This window comes from Zonotrichia albicollis, chromosome 1 (assembly GCF_047830755.1).
Source record: "Zonotrichia albicollis isolate bZonAlb1 chromosome 1, bZonAlb1.hap1, whole genome shotgun sequence".
NCBI lineage: Eukaryota > Metazoa > Chordata > Aves > Passeriformes > Passerellidae > Zonotrichia > Zonotrichia albicollis.
In genome coordinates this window covers 94,682,063-94,697,919 of record NC_133819.1, presented here as the reverse complement: position 1 = coordinate 94,697,919, position 15,857 = coordinate 94,682,063, and the positions used below count along the sequence as shown (strand labels likewise).

At 45.6% G+C, this 15,857-nt stretch overlaps 1 protein-coding gene across 5 annotated transcripts in view; it reads left to right on the top strand.

Moving 5' to 3' along the window:
* Positions 1-3,072: 3,072 nt before the first annotated feature.
* The window catches only part of CARMIL1 (capping protein regulator and myosin 1 linker 1), a 190,253-nt gene continuing 177,468 nt past the window's right edge, over positions 3,073-15,857 (top strand). For all 5 annotated transcript variants that reach the window (XR_012581675.1, XM_074547395.1, XM_074547381.1 and 2 more), the window contains exons 1-2: positions 3,073-3,269; positions 7,084-7,181. Coding sequence is in view for 4 of the 5 variants with exons in the window: in XM_074547395.1 (XP_074403496.1) it covers positions 3,230-3,269; positions 7,084-7,181 (138 nt within the window). In the remaining variant the exon portion in view is untranslated. The remainder of the gene's footprint in view (positions 3,270-7,083; positions 7,182-15,857) is intronic.

The window sequence follows — 15,857 nt, the reverse complement described above, 5'->3', positions numbered from 1 at the left end:
ACATGTATTGGAATAAGAATCCCAATATAACCAGTTAGATGGTGCCTGGGCCAGTTCTGACCCTCGCTGCTGGGCCAAAGGCAGCACTGTGGTGCTTTACCCCAGAGATACCTTGGCTGGCGGAGAGTGCAGCGGGGCACAAGACGCAAGTCCAGGCTTGTCAGGACTCCGTTTACCTCAGGAGAGAGCTTCTGACGATGGTGAAGAGAAGGAAGGAGTGGATTCTGCCAGAGGGTTATATCCAGATGTTTATTCCATGGGTGCAGAGGTCTGCAGGGGGACAATTCCTCCAACAGAATAGAGGCCACATGGTCTCATTAACATTTTAAGCTCAGGGCAGGGGAAGGGGAGGGGACAGGTGAGCCACCAACCAGGTGAAGGGGCAGGGTCTCAAGGGACACCTATCACACGACGCCTTGCTGGTATGTTAGCCTGATTGACAGGGCACACTCAGCGAGGGGCGAGGGGGAAGGGAGAAGGTAAAACAGGACATTGCAACACACCACAACAGTTACACCTGTGGCCTGTTAAAGTCAGGCCTGTTCCTAATCTTTGATAATTAGCCCAGTTGCAACTCCTTAGGGGTAAGATTACTTTCTGCACTATCTTTATTTTCTTATATTTTATCCCCCTACAGAAAGCCCTGCCTTGCTGCCATCATTTATTCTTCTTTTCTTTTTTTCTTTACACAACCTGGGCTCACTGTATGTATCAGCTCATGATAGGAAACTGGGGTGGAGGAGGTGGAAGCAGTATTCCAGGAGAATGCTGCAGGCAGGCATGGAAGGAGCTCATCATTTTTCCAGGTAAGAGGCCTGTGGCTGTCTGGCAGCAGCCAAAGAGGCAAGGTTCATGCTTCAAATACTATGTCAGAAGCAAGACAGTGGAGTAGTAGCATGAGAAACTGTTATGCTTAAGAGGTCACAAATCCAAAAATTTATAGTTTTTGTAGAGCAGGTGAATAGTGATGAAATAAAAATAACCTTTCTAGAAGTTTTAGCTGATGGGGAACTAGACTCAATACATAAGTAACTATATGAAATTTTATGGCCTTTCTTAGACTTGATGGTCTAACTTTTCCCTCCTCGGTCTTAGAAAAGATAATAAATTTACAATTTTTCTTTTTGCTTCCTGCCAGAACAAAGAACCCAGACCCAGGTTCATTGGTGGAAGTAAGCATATGTGTATCCAGTGAGCATTTTTCTGCTGAGCCATGAGAAAAAATTGGCAGAAAAGGAAGGAAGAGGTCAGCAAGTATTCTGTGTCCATCATAAAAGGATGCAGTTACAGTAAGGAAAAGAGAGCAGAGGAGAAAAGGAATACAGTGCATTTTATTGGGAGATAGATGTTCATATCCAGATAAGATTGGTTGACATTGCTGTATATTAAAAGCTCACAGCTTACTTTATTCTTTTACTAATACATTCATTATTTGTTTATTTTCTTTAAAGGATGTGTTTATTCTTTACATGTAAACAGCAAACTGTAAAGACTGCAAATCATGTTCATCTTGGCAGTAATGGTATCTGTCTTGGTAAAATCACCTCTGACAATTTAGAGATCTGGTTAGTGTCAAGAAAAAACACGATACATTTATTTGGTAAGTGACACCAATTTCAAAGTGGTCATGTTTCTTGTGAAGGCCATGGTATACAGTAGTCCGTGACACACAGGAGTGCAGCAGTGTAGTACTATACCAGCAATATAACTCTTACTGGACTCACATTGTTGCTCTCACTGAAAGCATTTCAGATTTTTTAACGAGACATAAATGACTTTGATCTCCCAGATCCACCACACACTTGTAGAGTGCTTGAAGTATGAGGTTTATGCAGTAATCCACCCCTTTAGGATGGAGGGTGACCAATCACAGTCCTGCTGCAGTGAAAATGATCCTTTCACTGAAACCAGGCATTGCTACCAGAAGCAAGCCATAGGATTTCCAGGGCTACCGAGCCTCTTCCTTTGCTCTCATCCAATAAGCATCTTTCTGTGCTTATATTTATGAGTGCAATTAGGCAGCTCACGTGCTGTGTTTCTATAATGTGGCTGTTACCGCATGACAAAAACCCTCGATGGCAAAGTGCAACAAGCAAAATGCTGCAACTTGTGGATTTTAATTTGGTCCAGAGAAAGGAGGCATGTATCCCTTCAATGTAGCCCAGGCTCAGCAGCACCGAGGCTCCCTGCACAAGGAGTTTGCTAAGCTGTCCCCAGCCATGGCGTTATCTCACAACAGGTGCCGAGGCAGCCGCCGTCCCCATGGAGATGAGGTGACGGAGCCAGGGAGAGGCAGATGAGTTCTGGACCAAAGGTTAGCCTCTTCTAGGTCTCGAAGTGACCCAGCTTTTCTGGAAAGGAATTGGGTAATCCCTTTCCCAGGAGGCCAGGACTGACCTGACGATGACAACCACCCCCCTCGTAGCTTAAACCAGTTTTAATGAACCCAGAGGAGAATTCCCGCGGGGCGAAGGCTGAAGGTGCAGCTGCGGAAGGCACGGTCTGCTGGGGAGGGCCGGCGCTGCGGCCGCCTCAGGTGGTGCCCCGGCGGCGGGGCCGGCCCAGGCCTGTGTAGCGCCGCGGCCGCCGGCAGATGGCCCCCGCCACAGCGCCGAGCGGCGGCATCGGCCGAAGGAGGGGCCGGCGTCGCCGCCGCGCTAAATCCCCAAGCCCACTGCCCTCCTCCTCCTCCTCCCTCGCCGCGATGGCTTCCTAAGGGCGATGCTCCCGGCCGCCGCCGCCGCCTCCCCGCTCTGTCGCCGGGTGCTCGGCGGGCGCGGGCGAGCGGGCGGCTCCCGCGCGGTTCGGGGGCCGGGTCGGGGCCCTCCCGGGGCGGGGGCAGCCGCCGCCTCCCGCCGGTGCCGGGCGGGGGAGCCGGGCGGCGCGCAGGCGGGAACGGGAGAGCCGGCGCGGGGGCCGCCGTGAGCCCGCAGCGCCGCGCCTGACGGCCGCCTGCGGACCCTCCATCCCTGCCGGGAAATGCCCCTCCTGGCCGGGGGCGGCATGTAGCGCGGGGGGAGCGGGCTCCGCGGGGGCGGGAGAAGCCCCTTCCCTCCGCCCGCGCTCGCAGCCGCGCACACACCCGCGCTCCGCAGCGAGGCGCACGGCCGGCCCTCCTCCTCCTCCCCCGCCCGCTGGGTGCATGCCCGCCTCGCCCGGCGCAGGGACGGCGCGCCGCTGAAGCAGCCCCGCCGCCGGGCACCCCCGGGCGCCGGGCAGCGCCGCCGCCATGGCCGAGGAGAGCTCCGACGTCCCCAAAGAGTTGATCGGTGAGGGACGGGGCATGGCGGCGGGGATGGGGGCTGCGGGGTCCCGGGCGAAGGTGCTGCGGGGGCAAGTTTGGAGGCCGCCGTGCGCGGGATGCAGCGCTGCCGGAGATGGGGCTGGGGGGAATCCGGGGCTGGGTCTGTGGAGCCGGGGAAGCGCCGCGGGGGCCGGCCAGGGAGCCCGGGGGCTCCGCTCGGGGCTGGAGGGACTCGGAGGAGCCGCGGGGGGCGGCGAGGCCGCGTTGCTGCGTGCGGGCAATGGGCGGGCGGGGGTGCGGGGCTGCGGCGGGCAGGGGAGGCGGCCGCGGGCAGGGGCTGAGCCCCGGGGGCCGCGGGGGCACGGTGTGTGTCCCCCCCGGAGCGGTGTGTCCGGGGTGCTGGCAGGCTGCCAGCGCTGGCGGACGCGCTGGGAAGCTGCCCCGGCCCCCCGCACCGCCGCCCGCCCGGGGCACGTCCTCATCCTGGCGGCGCGGGCTGCGGCTCCGCTCGGTGCTGTTTTATTTATCCTCCCGGGTTTTGCCTAGTTTAAGTCTCGTTTTCCTCTGGATGTAGGAGGGAGTGAGGGTATTTGTAATTAAAGTTTTATGGCCCCGTGCACACGAGCCTCCATCCTGCATGGTATACGCTTAGGAACTCAGTCACAGGTGATGGCGAGGACCCTGAAAATGCTGTCACCTCTTTTGGGGAGCTTCCAATAAATGGATCGTTACACAGGCGCCGTGTGTGTAACCAGTGTCATTTGGGGATAACCGGTCTGATGCTCCAGGCCCTCAGCTACCTTGTTCAGGTCGAATTTCCTTTGGTTTTGCTTGTTGAAGAGCTGTCTAGAGATCTCACCGGCATTGTAATGATTTAAAGCGTTGTCTTAAGGACAGATGGAAAGAGAAATTTGTCAGACAGCAAGGTATACGTGGCGTTGAATACAATCCTTCAAACCTTACTTAGGTAATTTACATTGTTGCATTTCCTTCAGTTTCCTCAGCAAGTGATTTTAGCATTTATCAAATACTGGTAAAGTCTGGGTGGGCATTTGCAGCTGCTGCAGATATTTTTTTCTGTAGAGTCAAAATAGCTCTATTTTGCAGTCCTCTTGGTCTCCAAACCATGTGGTTTACAGAGAGACCGTAGTCTATAGCTTGCTGCTAAGAAATTATGAGCTGGGAAGAGTTCTAGGAGTAGCTATGGTTAAAACCATGCAGTTTTCCTATTTTAAAGTGGCCAGGCATGTTTGAGTGCTAATACACAGTATTTCTTACTCACCATGGGTCTGCACTCTAGTGTTGTAGGTGAGGTGTGCTGCATACTACAGGGAAGAATAAGGTGAGCATCTTCACAGCCTCCTCTGGTGGCTTTGAACCATCTTAAGAATTACCCCTCAGCCCTGGTGTCCTGCACTCAGCTTGATTTGTCAAGGGCTGTTCTGAGGTGTGTGGATCTGTTCATGTAGATTGGTTTAATTTCTAGCAGTATTTTGGTGTCCACATGTTAAAATTTAACCTCTAAATAGGCTCTTTGTAATAACCATGTTTTGAGAGCGGGATGGAAGGATGTGCTTTAACACAGAGTGATTGGAGTGTTGAGATTAAACTGGGGATAGGAGTGTTTGAGCTGCAGTTTTTGTTCTGTTACTCACTTCCCGTGTGACCTTTGTCAGGTCTCGTAGGTCATAGTCTTCGAAGAAACCCTCTCTTATGGTTGGCTTGCCTGGATCCACTCCTCCCAGGTGTGGATGTCTGGAGCCTCCAGCATGAGAAAAGTGAATCTTAATGTTATATTTCCATCTCTCAGTCTGAAAATTTATTTTGTGAGTCCACTTGCCACCCAACATCAGGGAATTCCCAATGGAGGGAATTGTCTTCAGTCCCATGCAGAGTATCTATGAAATCTCTATCTTAGCTCTTTGAAGTAGTGTTTTTAGCCCTTTCAGGCAGATAGAGCCTTGTGAGGAGCTGGCATCCTGATGATGCTTTGTGCAGTCTGGGGTCCCAGGCCCCTTCTCTCCCTATGGCTTGTTGGAGTAAGAGTGCTGGAGCTGAGGGCTTGCAGTAATTCCCATTTCTGCTGTGTAGGACCCATGGAACAGCAAAGGGAAGTGCACCTCTACATGCAGGTGTGTCAGGAGGAAGTCCCCTGCTAGATGTAGGCACCTGGAGCTGTTTGTGGGAGAGGAGAAACCAAAAAGCACAGGCTGCACTTGGAGGTAAAGTGGCAGAGAAGCAGCAAGACCTTCTGCAAGGAGACAGGACTCGATTAAAAAGACTTTATGGTCAGCTTGCTGCTGGGTTCCCGAGCAGGGGCAGAAAGACCGGCATTGGGCATTACCCATGGGAGAGGAGGCCTTGGGAGAGCAGTTCTCATCGGGCTGGACTTTCCCCCGGGTTCCGCTCACCTGGCTGCCCCGGGATCTCGCAGCCTGGCCCCGGCCCAGGCGGTTGCTCCGGGAGCCGGCCGCGCTGGCTGCCTGCCACCGGGGCTGCGCCTTGGGACAGGCTCCTCTGTCACCGAGGAGCTTTTGTGTCCCCATAGGCAAATTAAAATTCCTGGGGAAAACATGCCGATTCTGCAGAAAGAGCTCTTTCGGGTGAAGAGTCTCTCTGACCGGCCACGTTTCTGACTTGCACACCCTTCTGCCCCGCAGGCAGAACACAGTGGCCTGGGTTAAACATCCAGGCTTAATAAATGGTGTGTTGTTTGTGCTAACGTCTTCTGACTACCGAATGAAAATTGTGCAGAAAGCGCTATACAGAGCACTATAATTAAAAGCCTCAGGAATAGCCTATTATCTTTCATTTTTGCTTTTAAACTTAAGCGTGTCCGAGGGCAAAGTGTATGTGTCTGGAGAGGGTGGAGACTTTCCTTTTACAGATGCCTGTTGTTGGGCTGGAAATAGGTTAATGTGTTGAAAAGATTTCTTTCTCATTCTCTTTCAGTGGCGGCTGGGGAGTGAAACTTACGGAAGGTGCCAAATTGGCTCTTCTAGATGAACTCCTCTGTTTATCTCTCAATTACATCAGTGTCAGTAGTTGTATAAGCTTTCTAGACACAGTTCCCTGTGTGTCTGTTCCCTTCAGGCCAGGGTGCAAATGTTCAGGAGAAAAGCTGGTTCGTGTCATAATTGGCAGAGACTGTGTAATCATGTGTGTGCATGTACATATTAAAGCGTTATGGCAACTAAGGTAGCTTTGGTGCTGGCACCATGGAGTGGCTACGTTGTTGCTGGGATTTGGATCAAGACCAAAGCTGCCTCCACAGCATCCTCTGCATAGCTGCCAGGTGTTACTATCTGGAAGTCTGCTTGGTTTGCTTCGCTACTTCAATGCACAGAGTGCAAAATGTGTGAACAGTTGCTCCTCCATTGCCTGACCCATTTAGCCTCCTTGATATTAACAAGAGGTGGAAATTCGTGCAGTGCAAGAAGCTAATTTGCTTTCGTAAGCTTTTCAGCTACAAATAATAGCAGTGAGGAATTTGCTTTATTTTCCCAGAATGGAGCTAAGCAGTGCTGTGGCTTGTCTTGGGAATGCTTTTGATATGTAAGTAGTGCTGGGAAAAAAATACCAAATTATGTTTAGAATCCAGGCATATGACATCAATAATGCTATCATAGTAGACACAAGTTATTGTGTAGATGGCATACTTAAAAAATAGTACTTGTGTTAGGTTGTGTTTAGTACTGGTGCATGTGCAGGAGACTCCCATGAGTGCAAGCAATTGGACAACATAGCTCTGAGTCTTTCTGAAAACTCAACAGTGGCATCTGTTTCCTTCTTGTGTTGACACTGAAGGTATTTAATGAAGATATTTTCTTTTGTTTCAGAAAGTGTCAGGGATGTTATTGGGAGGAAAATCAAAATTTCTGTCAAGAAGAAAGTAAAGCTGGAAACCAAGGGAGATAAAGTGGATAACAAAATATTGGTAAGTACAATAGAATGACTCAGATTACAAATGCAGAGGAAAAGCCAGTATCTTTTCAGAATGCATTAAATCTCCTCTGGAAGTATTCTTTGAACTTTCTGTGTGCCATAAGATGTCCATGTGATTTATTTTCTTACTTTTTCTTGCTTTCATGATAGCCTGCATAGGGTTGGTGTGCAGCTGTGTATGTGTACACACACTTGTTTATCACTGAGTTATTTTTCAGAGTTTTGGATATTGTGTTATGGACTGATGATAAAGCAAACTACTATTGGAACCTGTTCTAAAATATTCTGCTGCCTTTGCTGGTTAGGTTTCGTGTTTATATCCATAAGAGTTTTAAGTGGCCAAGAAATGCAAAATGAAGTGTGTAGAATTAATTTTGAGAATCTGAAGCTGTTATGCAGTGAAGAGCAACAGTAAAACTGTTGGGCTTTTTGAACTCAAATGACTATTTGTGTTTTTTGGTATTCTCAACATGTTAAGTCTTACATCTGCATTTTAAAATAAATGCTTAATGTGTGGGATTGTAAATTGTTCTTAAAACTGTAATGGAGGAAAGTGTCAAATTAATCTCACTTAAGTATGCTTTCCTGTTTTCTCAAGAATAGTTTTGCTGGCCTCTCTTGATAGGAAGAAAGCTGTGGTAATGAGCTGCTACATTTGCATACTATCTTGAACACACAAAAAGACATGCAACTGTATTTCCTTGCTCTTTTGATACATTTCTATCAGGAGAACTCTTAGAGTAAAAAGCACAATTAATTACAATGCTGCCATAATATTTTGCAAGATATTTGAAATTTAGTGTCTTGTGTTCATGCTGTTCCATATTTGAAGGTTTTGTTGCCAAAGCTGTTATCACAGATATTAGGTACATTCTCCATGCAAATGTGCTATTTTGTCTTTCAAAACCACAAAATTTTAATCACTTCTGAATTATCTTCCTAAAGTACAAGTTGCTATCCCTGGGCATTAAGACTGTAGATAATGGCTCACTTTTCTGTGAGAGCCACTACTTAAAGAAACTTGAAATATTTTCTGTTTTAATATCTACCCACGTTATATCTAGTTCCTTGATTTACAGTTTCTGTACTGGAAATAGATTGAATATGTGAATGGTGATTGATTGTCTCTATTTATTTGAAAGCCACATTTATAGGGAAGGCTGACAGGTTTCACTGAAGTAGTTACACTTGATTGGCTTTTGGACTTACATGGAATCATAACTATTATCAATAGTGAAATATATTGTGGAAATACTGAAATACTGTTCTGAACTGATGGGATCAAGAGAATGTCAAGCTTTGAATCATCAGTGAGGTTTCTGAGGGATGTACTACTTGGCAGTAAAATGCCTAAATGTGCCTTGGGTGTTGTTTCTCTCTTTAATCTCCTGAGCTCTCAGGTGGGGGACTTTCACCTTCCATGACTGAAGAGGTACTGAAAGGGAGAGAACATTTCAGAGGTTCATGAGTTAGTGAGCACTACTCGTGTACATACATGTAGGTTTCAGTGCACAACATAAGTATTTCAGGGGAATGATTTACTCGATGTTGTCTGGTATAACCACTTGTTCTTTGATGCAGAAATGCAGGAGATTTATATTGGTGGGGGAAAAAGTTTTTATTCATAGAGAAATTGATTATATTGATTGCTGGAATTGGATTTTGTGTTTTCCTTTGCTTTAGAAGGAAACTGCCTTTTGTGAAGCTGCAAATCACTAAAGATGCTCTTTTTACAAGGTTTCTCTGAGTGTGTAAATCTTTATATTGGATCGTTTGGTTTGGTTTTTTGTTTGTTTGGGGGTTTGGGTTGTTTTTGTAGTTTTGGGGAGTTTATTTTTCTTTCTTGCAGAGGTGCTGAATGTTGTCTGCTGTGGCAAAGGCCTGTAGAGACTGTGGTTCACTTTGGGGATGCAAAGTTCCATGAAACGTAGAATGCTCTGAAAAAAATTACACCAGAAGCACTTTAAGTTTGGTACCTCAGATTAATGGAGACTTTTTGGCCTTACTGTGTCAGCACAGTCTCACTTCTCACCTGCATAGTAGAGGACATACACCCTTCTCTCATCAAAACAGTGACACTGAAGATAAATAACCTCACTTCAGAAGTGACTGCTTAGTACTAAACGCTACAGGAAATCTTCCTGGAAAACGAAGAAATTTTGTACTCTGAGCTGGAACTGAAAGGTTTTCAGTAAATAATGTGTATGGCCACGTTCTGACCAGAGCGGGTAAAACCAAGTTGCTGTGCCTTGGGTGAGCCTGTCAAATGCAATGCTGAATGAAATGCTGGCAGCAAAAGCAGCTCAGTAATTAAAGACTGTGTCCTTAAGTGAACGCACCAGTGGGCTCAAATGTGATTGCATGGGCAACCTTCATGCCAGCACTCCTCGACTCCTGAGAGCTTGGTTTGAAACATTAATCTTCTGAGTGCTGTCTCTTGAGTGCACATGTGGCAAATGGATTGTTTTGAGATTTTTGGGTGTGGTGGTTTGACCGACATTGGGTTGAATTTTATTAGTAGTTGGGTGTTTATAAGCAAATTAGGTGCCATGCTTTGGGTCTAGCACTTAATAGGGAGAAAATATTAGTTGTCCTCATCGAGGTAACCCCAGAGCTGTTGTGAAATGTGCTCATGGCTTTAGAGGAGGTTGATGACAGAGGCTGGCACTGAGCCTTGATACCCAAATCTGTGCTTTAATTAATGATCTCTCATCCTTTCTTCCTAGGGAAATTCAGCAAAATCAGTACCACTTTGAGCAAGGTAGATTATTTAAAAATGACTACACTTGGCAGGTAGCTGTAAAAACACTTGACTGCTGGCCCTGTTGTTCACAGTATATTCAAGGTACAGAGTACTAGAATATGAATGTAACCATCTGCTTAAATCACTCTGTTATAGGAAGGTCATCTGATAATTAAGATGGAAATTAGAATCTGAGACAACAGAAAAAAGTGCAAAGCCCCTGATGTTGCTTGCAATAGGATCCCAGTATTAAACTGGTGAAGTTGGAGGATAAAGACCGTGCTGTAGGGGGATACAGTATGGGTAAATGAAGGTGCTATAGAATGTAGTCTTATCCCCTAAAGAGTTGCAGCTGGGTTAATTACTAAAGATTAGGAGCAGGCCTGATGTTAACAGGCCACACCTGTAGCCAATAAGAAGAGTGTTATAAAAGAGTGGATTGGTGGGAAATGGAGTCAGTTGGCTGCTGTGAGGACAAGGAAGAGTCAGTGCCTAGAGGAGCTGCCTACGAGAAACATCAAGGAGGTATGAAACTCTAGCAATACAGAACCTTTGCAATATAATGATAATGGAGCTCTTGCAATGTAATGACAACACCATGCTTGCCTTAAGATGCTTTGGGATCCCAGATTTGGGTGCCAGAGTTGGGAAATTATGTGTAGGAATTTTGATATAAACCAGATTTTTTCAGTCTGTACGAGGAGTTTGCTGCCTCAGTAATCTCAATCTGCGGTTATTTAGTTTTTCAGTTAGTCATAATGATGCAAAACAGTAAACATCATGAGCTGCTGAGCTGCCTCTGGTCTGCTGGCACCAAATCTCATGTACTTGGGCAGCAAATGGGTATCCAGCCCTGAAAAGGCAATAACCAGCTTGAACAGGCAGAAAAATCAGTCCTCAAGTGATTGGGGCTAAACCCCAGTCCCATCTGGGTACTCTGGCAGAGCCAAGCTGTACTGGGGAGAGTGAGGAAACATGCAGGCATATGGGAGGCCTTGAAAGGTGCCAAGCTGCCCCACAGGGTGAGCAGAACAGACATTGTGGGGCTTCCCAGTGGGGCACAGTCCCACTGTGGGCCAGGGAGACACTCAGCAGGACTGGGGTGGCAGCTGAGCTCCAGTGGTGACAGCACTGCAGTGGCCCACAGCTGGCTCTGTGGGGTGGCCTCAGCTGGGAAAGTGACTGAGTGCAGGTGTAGCTGTGGTGCTCTCAGGCCAGAGCTGAGTGCCAGAGCTCTGAAGCAAGGTGGGGAGCCCTGGTCAAGGCTTGTTCCTACCTTTGGGGTCCCATACCTGCTCTATGTTGCCTGCAGGCAGTCCAGCTGTGGCAGAGCCCTTGAGCAGGTGGCTCCAGGTGGCCCTCAGCCAGAGGCAGAGTACTCCTGCAGCAGTGGACCCAGCTGTGTTTGGCTTCAATGGGATGCTCACCACAGTATTTTGATTGGGTTAAAATAGATAGAGACATCACTCTTTTCTAAGCAGCAGAGGATTGCTTTGGTTTTGTGTGATTGTTTTGTTCAAACCTGTTTTTTTATGAGGACAAGGTTGAAGGCATCATGCTGAGTGCCTGTGGTGTTTCTCCTCACACTGATAACTTCTGACCTTCTCTCCAGTTTCAGCTTAAGCTGATGGATATGGAGAGGTCTCAGTTGTGATAAGAGGGGAGTGGGGGGAGACAGCTAGAAAAAGAAGAGAAATTTTACACCTACTCCCTCTTCTAAGGCCTCCACCTTTTGCCACCATAAGGGATCAGGCAGAATGCCCTGTTGGTGTCTGAGATACTTCAGTATTTTCTTCTTCCTCTTTTTTTTTTTTTTCTTTTTTTTTTTTTAATTCAGTGACCTCAGTGATTACCAGGTTATCACATGCAAACAAATGCTTTTAGGGACTGGGCTTCTTCTTACCTTTGGTGTTTGTGGTGCTGCTTTCCCCTCCCCAAAATAGCTGAGATATCTGTATATAATTTTGCTGATTATTTCCTTCTGCTTTTTCTTTCTCTCAGATTTATTGTAATTAGCAGCAAACATTGAGAAGTTAAAATGTGATCTAAAGCCGATATAAATGGCTTTTACTTCACATGGTGAAATAAATGTGACCAACTCCTTATGAAATATTGATGTTTTTAAGAGTGGTTTATGATAGGCTGGAATTCAGGATTCATCCTATTTCTTGTGTTCACTATTAGAAAAAGAGAATATTCCTGCTCTAATTGCCTTTGAGATTAGTTTTCCTTTCCAAAGTAGTACTATTTTAGACATAAAAGATGAGGAAATATTGCAAGTGGCCATGCTGTCTATATGTTTGGTCAGGTTTCTTTGCTTTGTTGCTAAATTTATTTTGATTTTTTTTTGTTGTTGTTTTTTTCCTAATCTAAGGCTATAGAATAGTGTGATGCCATGTAGTGACCAAAAGCACTTTATTAGGAAATCCCATTGAGGAGTCTCTGTTATGCTTCTGCCCTCAGTCGTTTATATTCTCTTTGTTAAAATATCACAGTGTTATTTCTGAAACTGAGACAGTTGCTTTGGCAGGTGGCTCTCCCTAAAATTTACTGTATTCCCAATGTAAATTCACTGGGAGCAATTCATATGTCCTTGTCACTTTCTCTGGGACATATGTTTCCATGGGCTTTTAAAACAAAAAACTGAATTGACTTCTGTCAAAGAAGTTTATATTTTTTCTGTGCACATGGTCTGAGATTTCATGTTCTGCTTCTAAAGACTCTTATAAAGACTGGAATTCTATTTAAAAAATAAAATCTATCTGTGTTTACTTTCAAAGGAGCAATTATGGCCATTTTGTGTGCTCTCCATGTGGCTTCTGAGCACTGCTTGAACAATGTGGCTGACTCTTGTGAAGCAACGGAGAAAAGCCTGAGCTCCTGTGCCTGTTCAGCTATCAGGATGGCAGTCTCTGGATGGAGGCAGTAGTATTTTGCTCTGCCAAAACTATTTTGGGATTAAAAGCTCTGGTGCTTGTTTTCCATTGCTCATCTTTTGTCTTGATCCATCCATGATATTCAGTTTGAATAGAGATGAATTTCACTTCCTGCCTTAAATATGCACTTCTTTTAAACCACTAAGAGCATGAAGCTCACAGGGTTGTCTAAGGTTGGTTTTACATAAAATGTGTGCAATCTCACACGTTATATCATGACAGCTGGTGTGTGATAATGATGTTAAATAGGGACATTCTTTAAAAATAATGGTGTTTCCTCTTCCCTGCCCAGAGTATTGACTGTTATGACATATATCTTAAGTGTGTCTTTATGAAGATGAAAGGAGGTAGGTGTTGGTACATCCCTCATGTCAGGAAATCTAAGTGAAGTGAGGTAGGGTAATCAAAAAATACTTAGATGTGAAAATGTATCTTAATGCATTTACAAGGTGTGTCTTAGAAAGCAACTGAACTGTGGCCTGTAAGATTGCTACAAAAACCTGAAATAAGAAGAGAACTGCAGGAAATAGAATTATTAATTCAGTCATGCAGTTGCATATGTTTCTGAAATAGGAAACATTTTTAAAAAACACACGTGCAAGTTTCACTGAAATTTACTTTTATGTTATACACGGATTCATAAGGTTACTTTTAACTGGTGGGAAGATTTACAAACCTAGCATTCTGGAGTACTGTGTCCAGCTCTGGGACCCCCAACATAAGAACGTGGGCTCACCTGCTGGAGTGAGTCTCCCCAGGGATTCTGCCCCTCTACTCCATGCTTGTGAGACCCCACCTGAAGTGCTGTGTCCAGCTCTGGGGCCCTCCGTGTAAGGACACGGACCTGGAGTGAGTGCAGATGAGTACCTTGAAGATGATCAGAGGACCTCTCTTATGAAGACGGGCTGAGAGAATTGGGGGTTTTCAGCCTGGAGAAGAAAAGGCTCCAGGGAGACCCTACTGCAGCCTTCCTGTACTTAAGGTGGGCTTATAAGAAAAAGTAAAATTTTTTAACAGAACCTGTTGTGATAAGAAAAGGGGGAATGGGTCGAACTGAAAGAGGGTTAGTTTTAGACTAGATGTAAGGAAGAAATTTTTTATGATGAGGGTGGTGAGGCACTGGAGCAGGTTGCCTGGAGAAGTTGTGGATGCCCCATCCCTGCATGTGTTCAAGGTCAGGCTGGATGATGCTTTGAGCAACCTGGTCTGGTAGAGAATGTCCCTGCTCCTTGCAGAGGGTTGGAACAAGAGGACCTTTAAGGTCGCTTCCAACCCAAGCTGTTCTATGGTTCCATGATTCAATGGTTCAGTGAATTGCTGGTAGTGCATGCAAGTGTAGAAATTTAAGATGATTTCTTGCCCTTGAGTGCAGTGTGTTCTTTCCATGCTTTGGGAGGACAGAAATGCAGCTTGTTTGTTCTCCTTTTCTTTAGCTCTGGACAACTGGTACAGGCAGGGAAAGGAAAGAAAAGGGGACTCCTTTTTCAGTGCCCTTAAAGCACCTGCTGTTGTCCTGGCTCATGTACTTTGCATTTACACACTCACCTGCAGTGTTCTGGAAGGAGGAAATGTGGACATGATCTCACTCAGCATGTTTTGGTTTTCTATGCACAGCTCTAACAGTTGTAGGGATAAAAAAAAGTGGTGGGAGGCAGGAATCCACTATGGCTCTGAACTGATCATGGAATCTTTCCTCCTGTCAATTTTTTTGTAACCCAATTAGAAAGCATTTCCTTTTTAAACTGCCACGCTCTTTCTATTTCTCTTGCTGAATATATAATGTACCAAAGTGGTTTGCTAATGTGCTTTTGCTTTGAGAGGGCCTGACTCCTTGCCACCATTATTTATGAAATTGAGCCTTTACTGAAAGCAAGGATTTTCACTGAAATCTGTGCATAAAAGAGGCAGAAGATTGATTATTACATACAATTTCTCTAAAGCTGAAAATAAAAGATAGAAAATGAGCATTGGGGTCAACTTCTTGTCTCACTCACTCTTTGCCATTGGTGGCTTTTTTTCCCAAGAAAGACAAGACTTGGAACAGAATGTGTTATTTGGTAGACATATATTTGTGTGGGGTTTCTTTTTTTTTTTTTTTCCTCTTACAGCTTGTTTCATCTGCCTGACTTACTTTAAGAGAAGACTTCTCATGCAGAGAATGTGGTTTACTTTGGTATAAGTAGTGTGAAGGAGGACACAGTAAACTTGAGAATGGCTGCAAAGGCTCCTAAGTGAAAAGCTAGTGTAGTGTGAAAAATGCTTCTCATTGCTCAGAGACCCACTCTTCAACCATTCTTGTGGTGGAAAAATTGGTGAATGCCACTGATTTGTTTGATTATTAAAATACTTATTTTAGCTCACCCAGAGTTCTTTTTTTTTTTTTTTCCTCATGGTGGTGGTAATTACTTTACTGTGTAAAGTAATTACAGGCCCAGGATATAAAATTATCCTTTATAATTTGGCTGCTGCTAGTGGTGAGCTGTATAGCTACCTGAGTCCTCAGGCTGATTTCTGCCCTTGGTCCTGTCTCATCTCTCCCCATTTCTGAAACCTCTACTCTGTGTCAACTCATGAGTGATATCTTTGTCTTAGTGATAGCTTCCCTAATTTGATTATTTCAGATGACAAACTGTTAGGATGCCAAATGTAATTATTAGAGTCAGATTCTTATAACCCTATACTCCTGGAACAGATTTAACCAAATTAATTGGCCTGCTGGATGAGGGAAGAGAGACCCTGGCTCAGGGAGTTAGGGGTGGTGCAGAATAAGATCTGAATAGCTGTGGCATGTGAAATTTAAGGCTAGCACAACAAAACAAGTTTCTGCTATGAAGCTCAGAGAATGAGTCACGTTGCTGGTGTTGATACAGATTAAAAGGGTTTGTGGATCTTGTGAGGCTACTGGAAAAGTGTTCACAGGTAGAAACTGTTGTCAAGTGAGAAGTAGCTCTTATTTGAACAGGTTACATTTCAGGATCTTCCTTGCAAA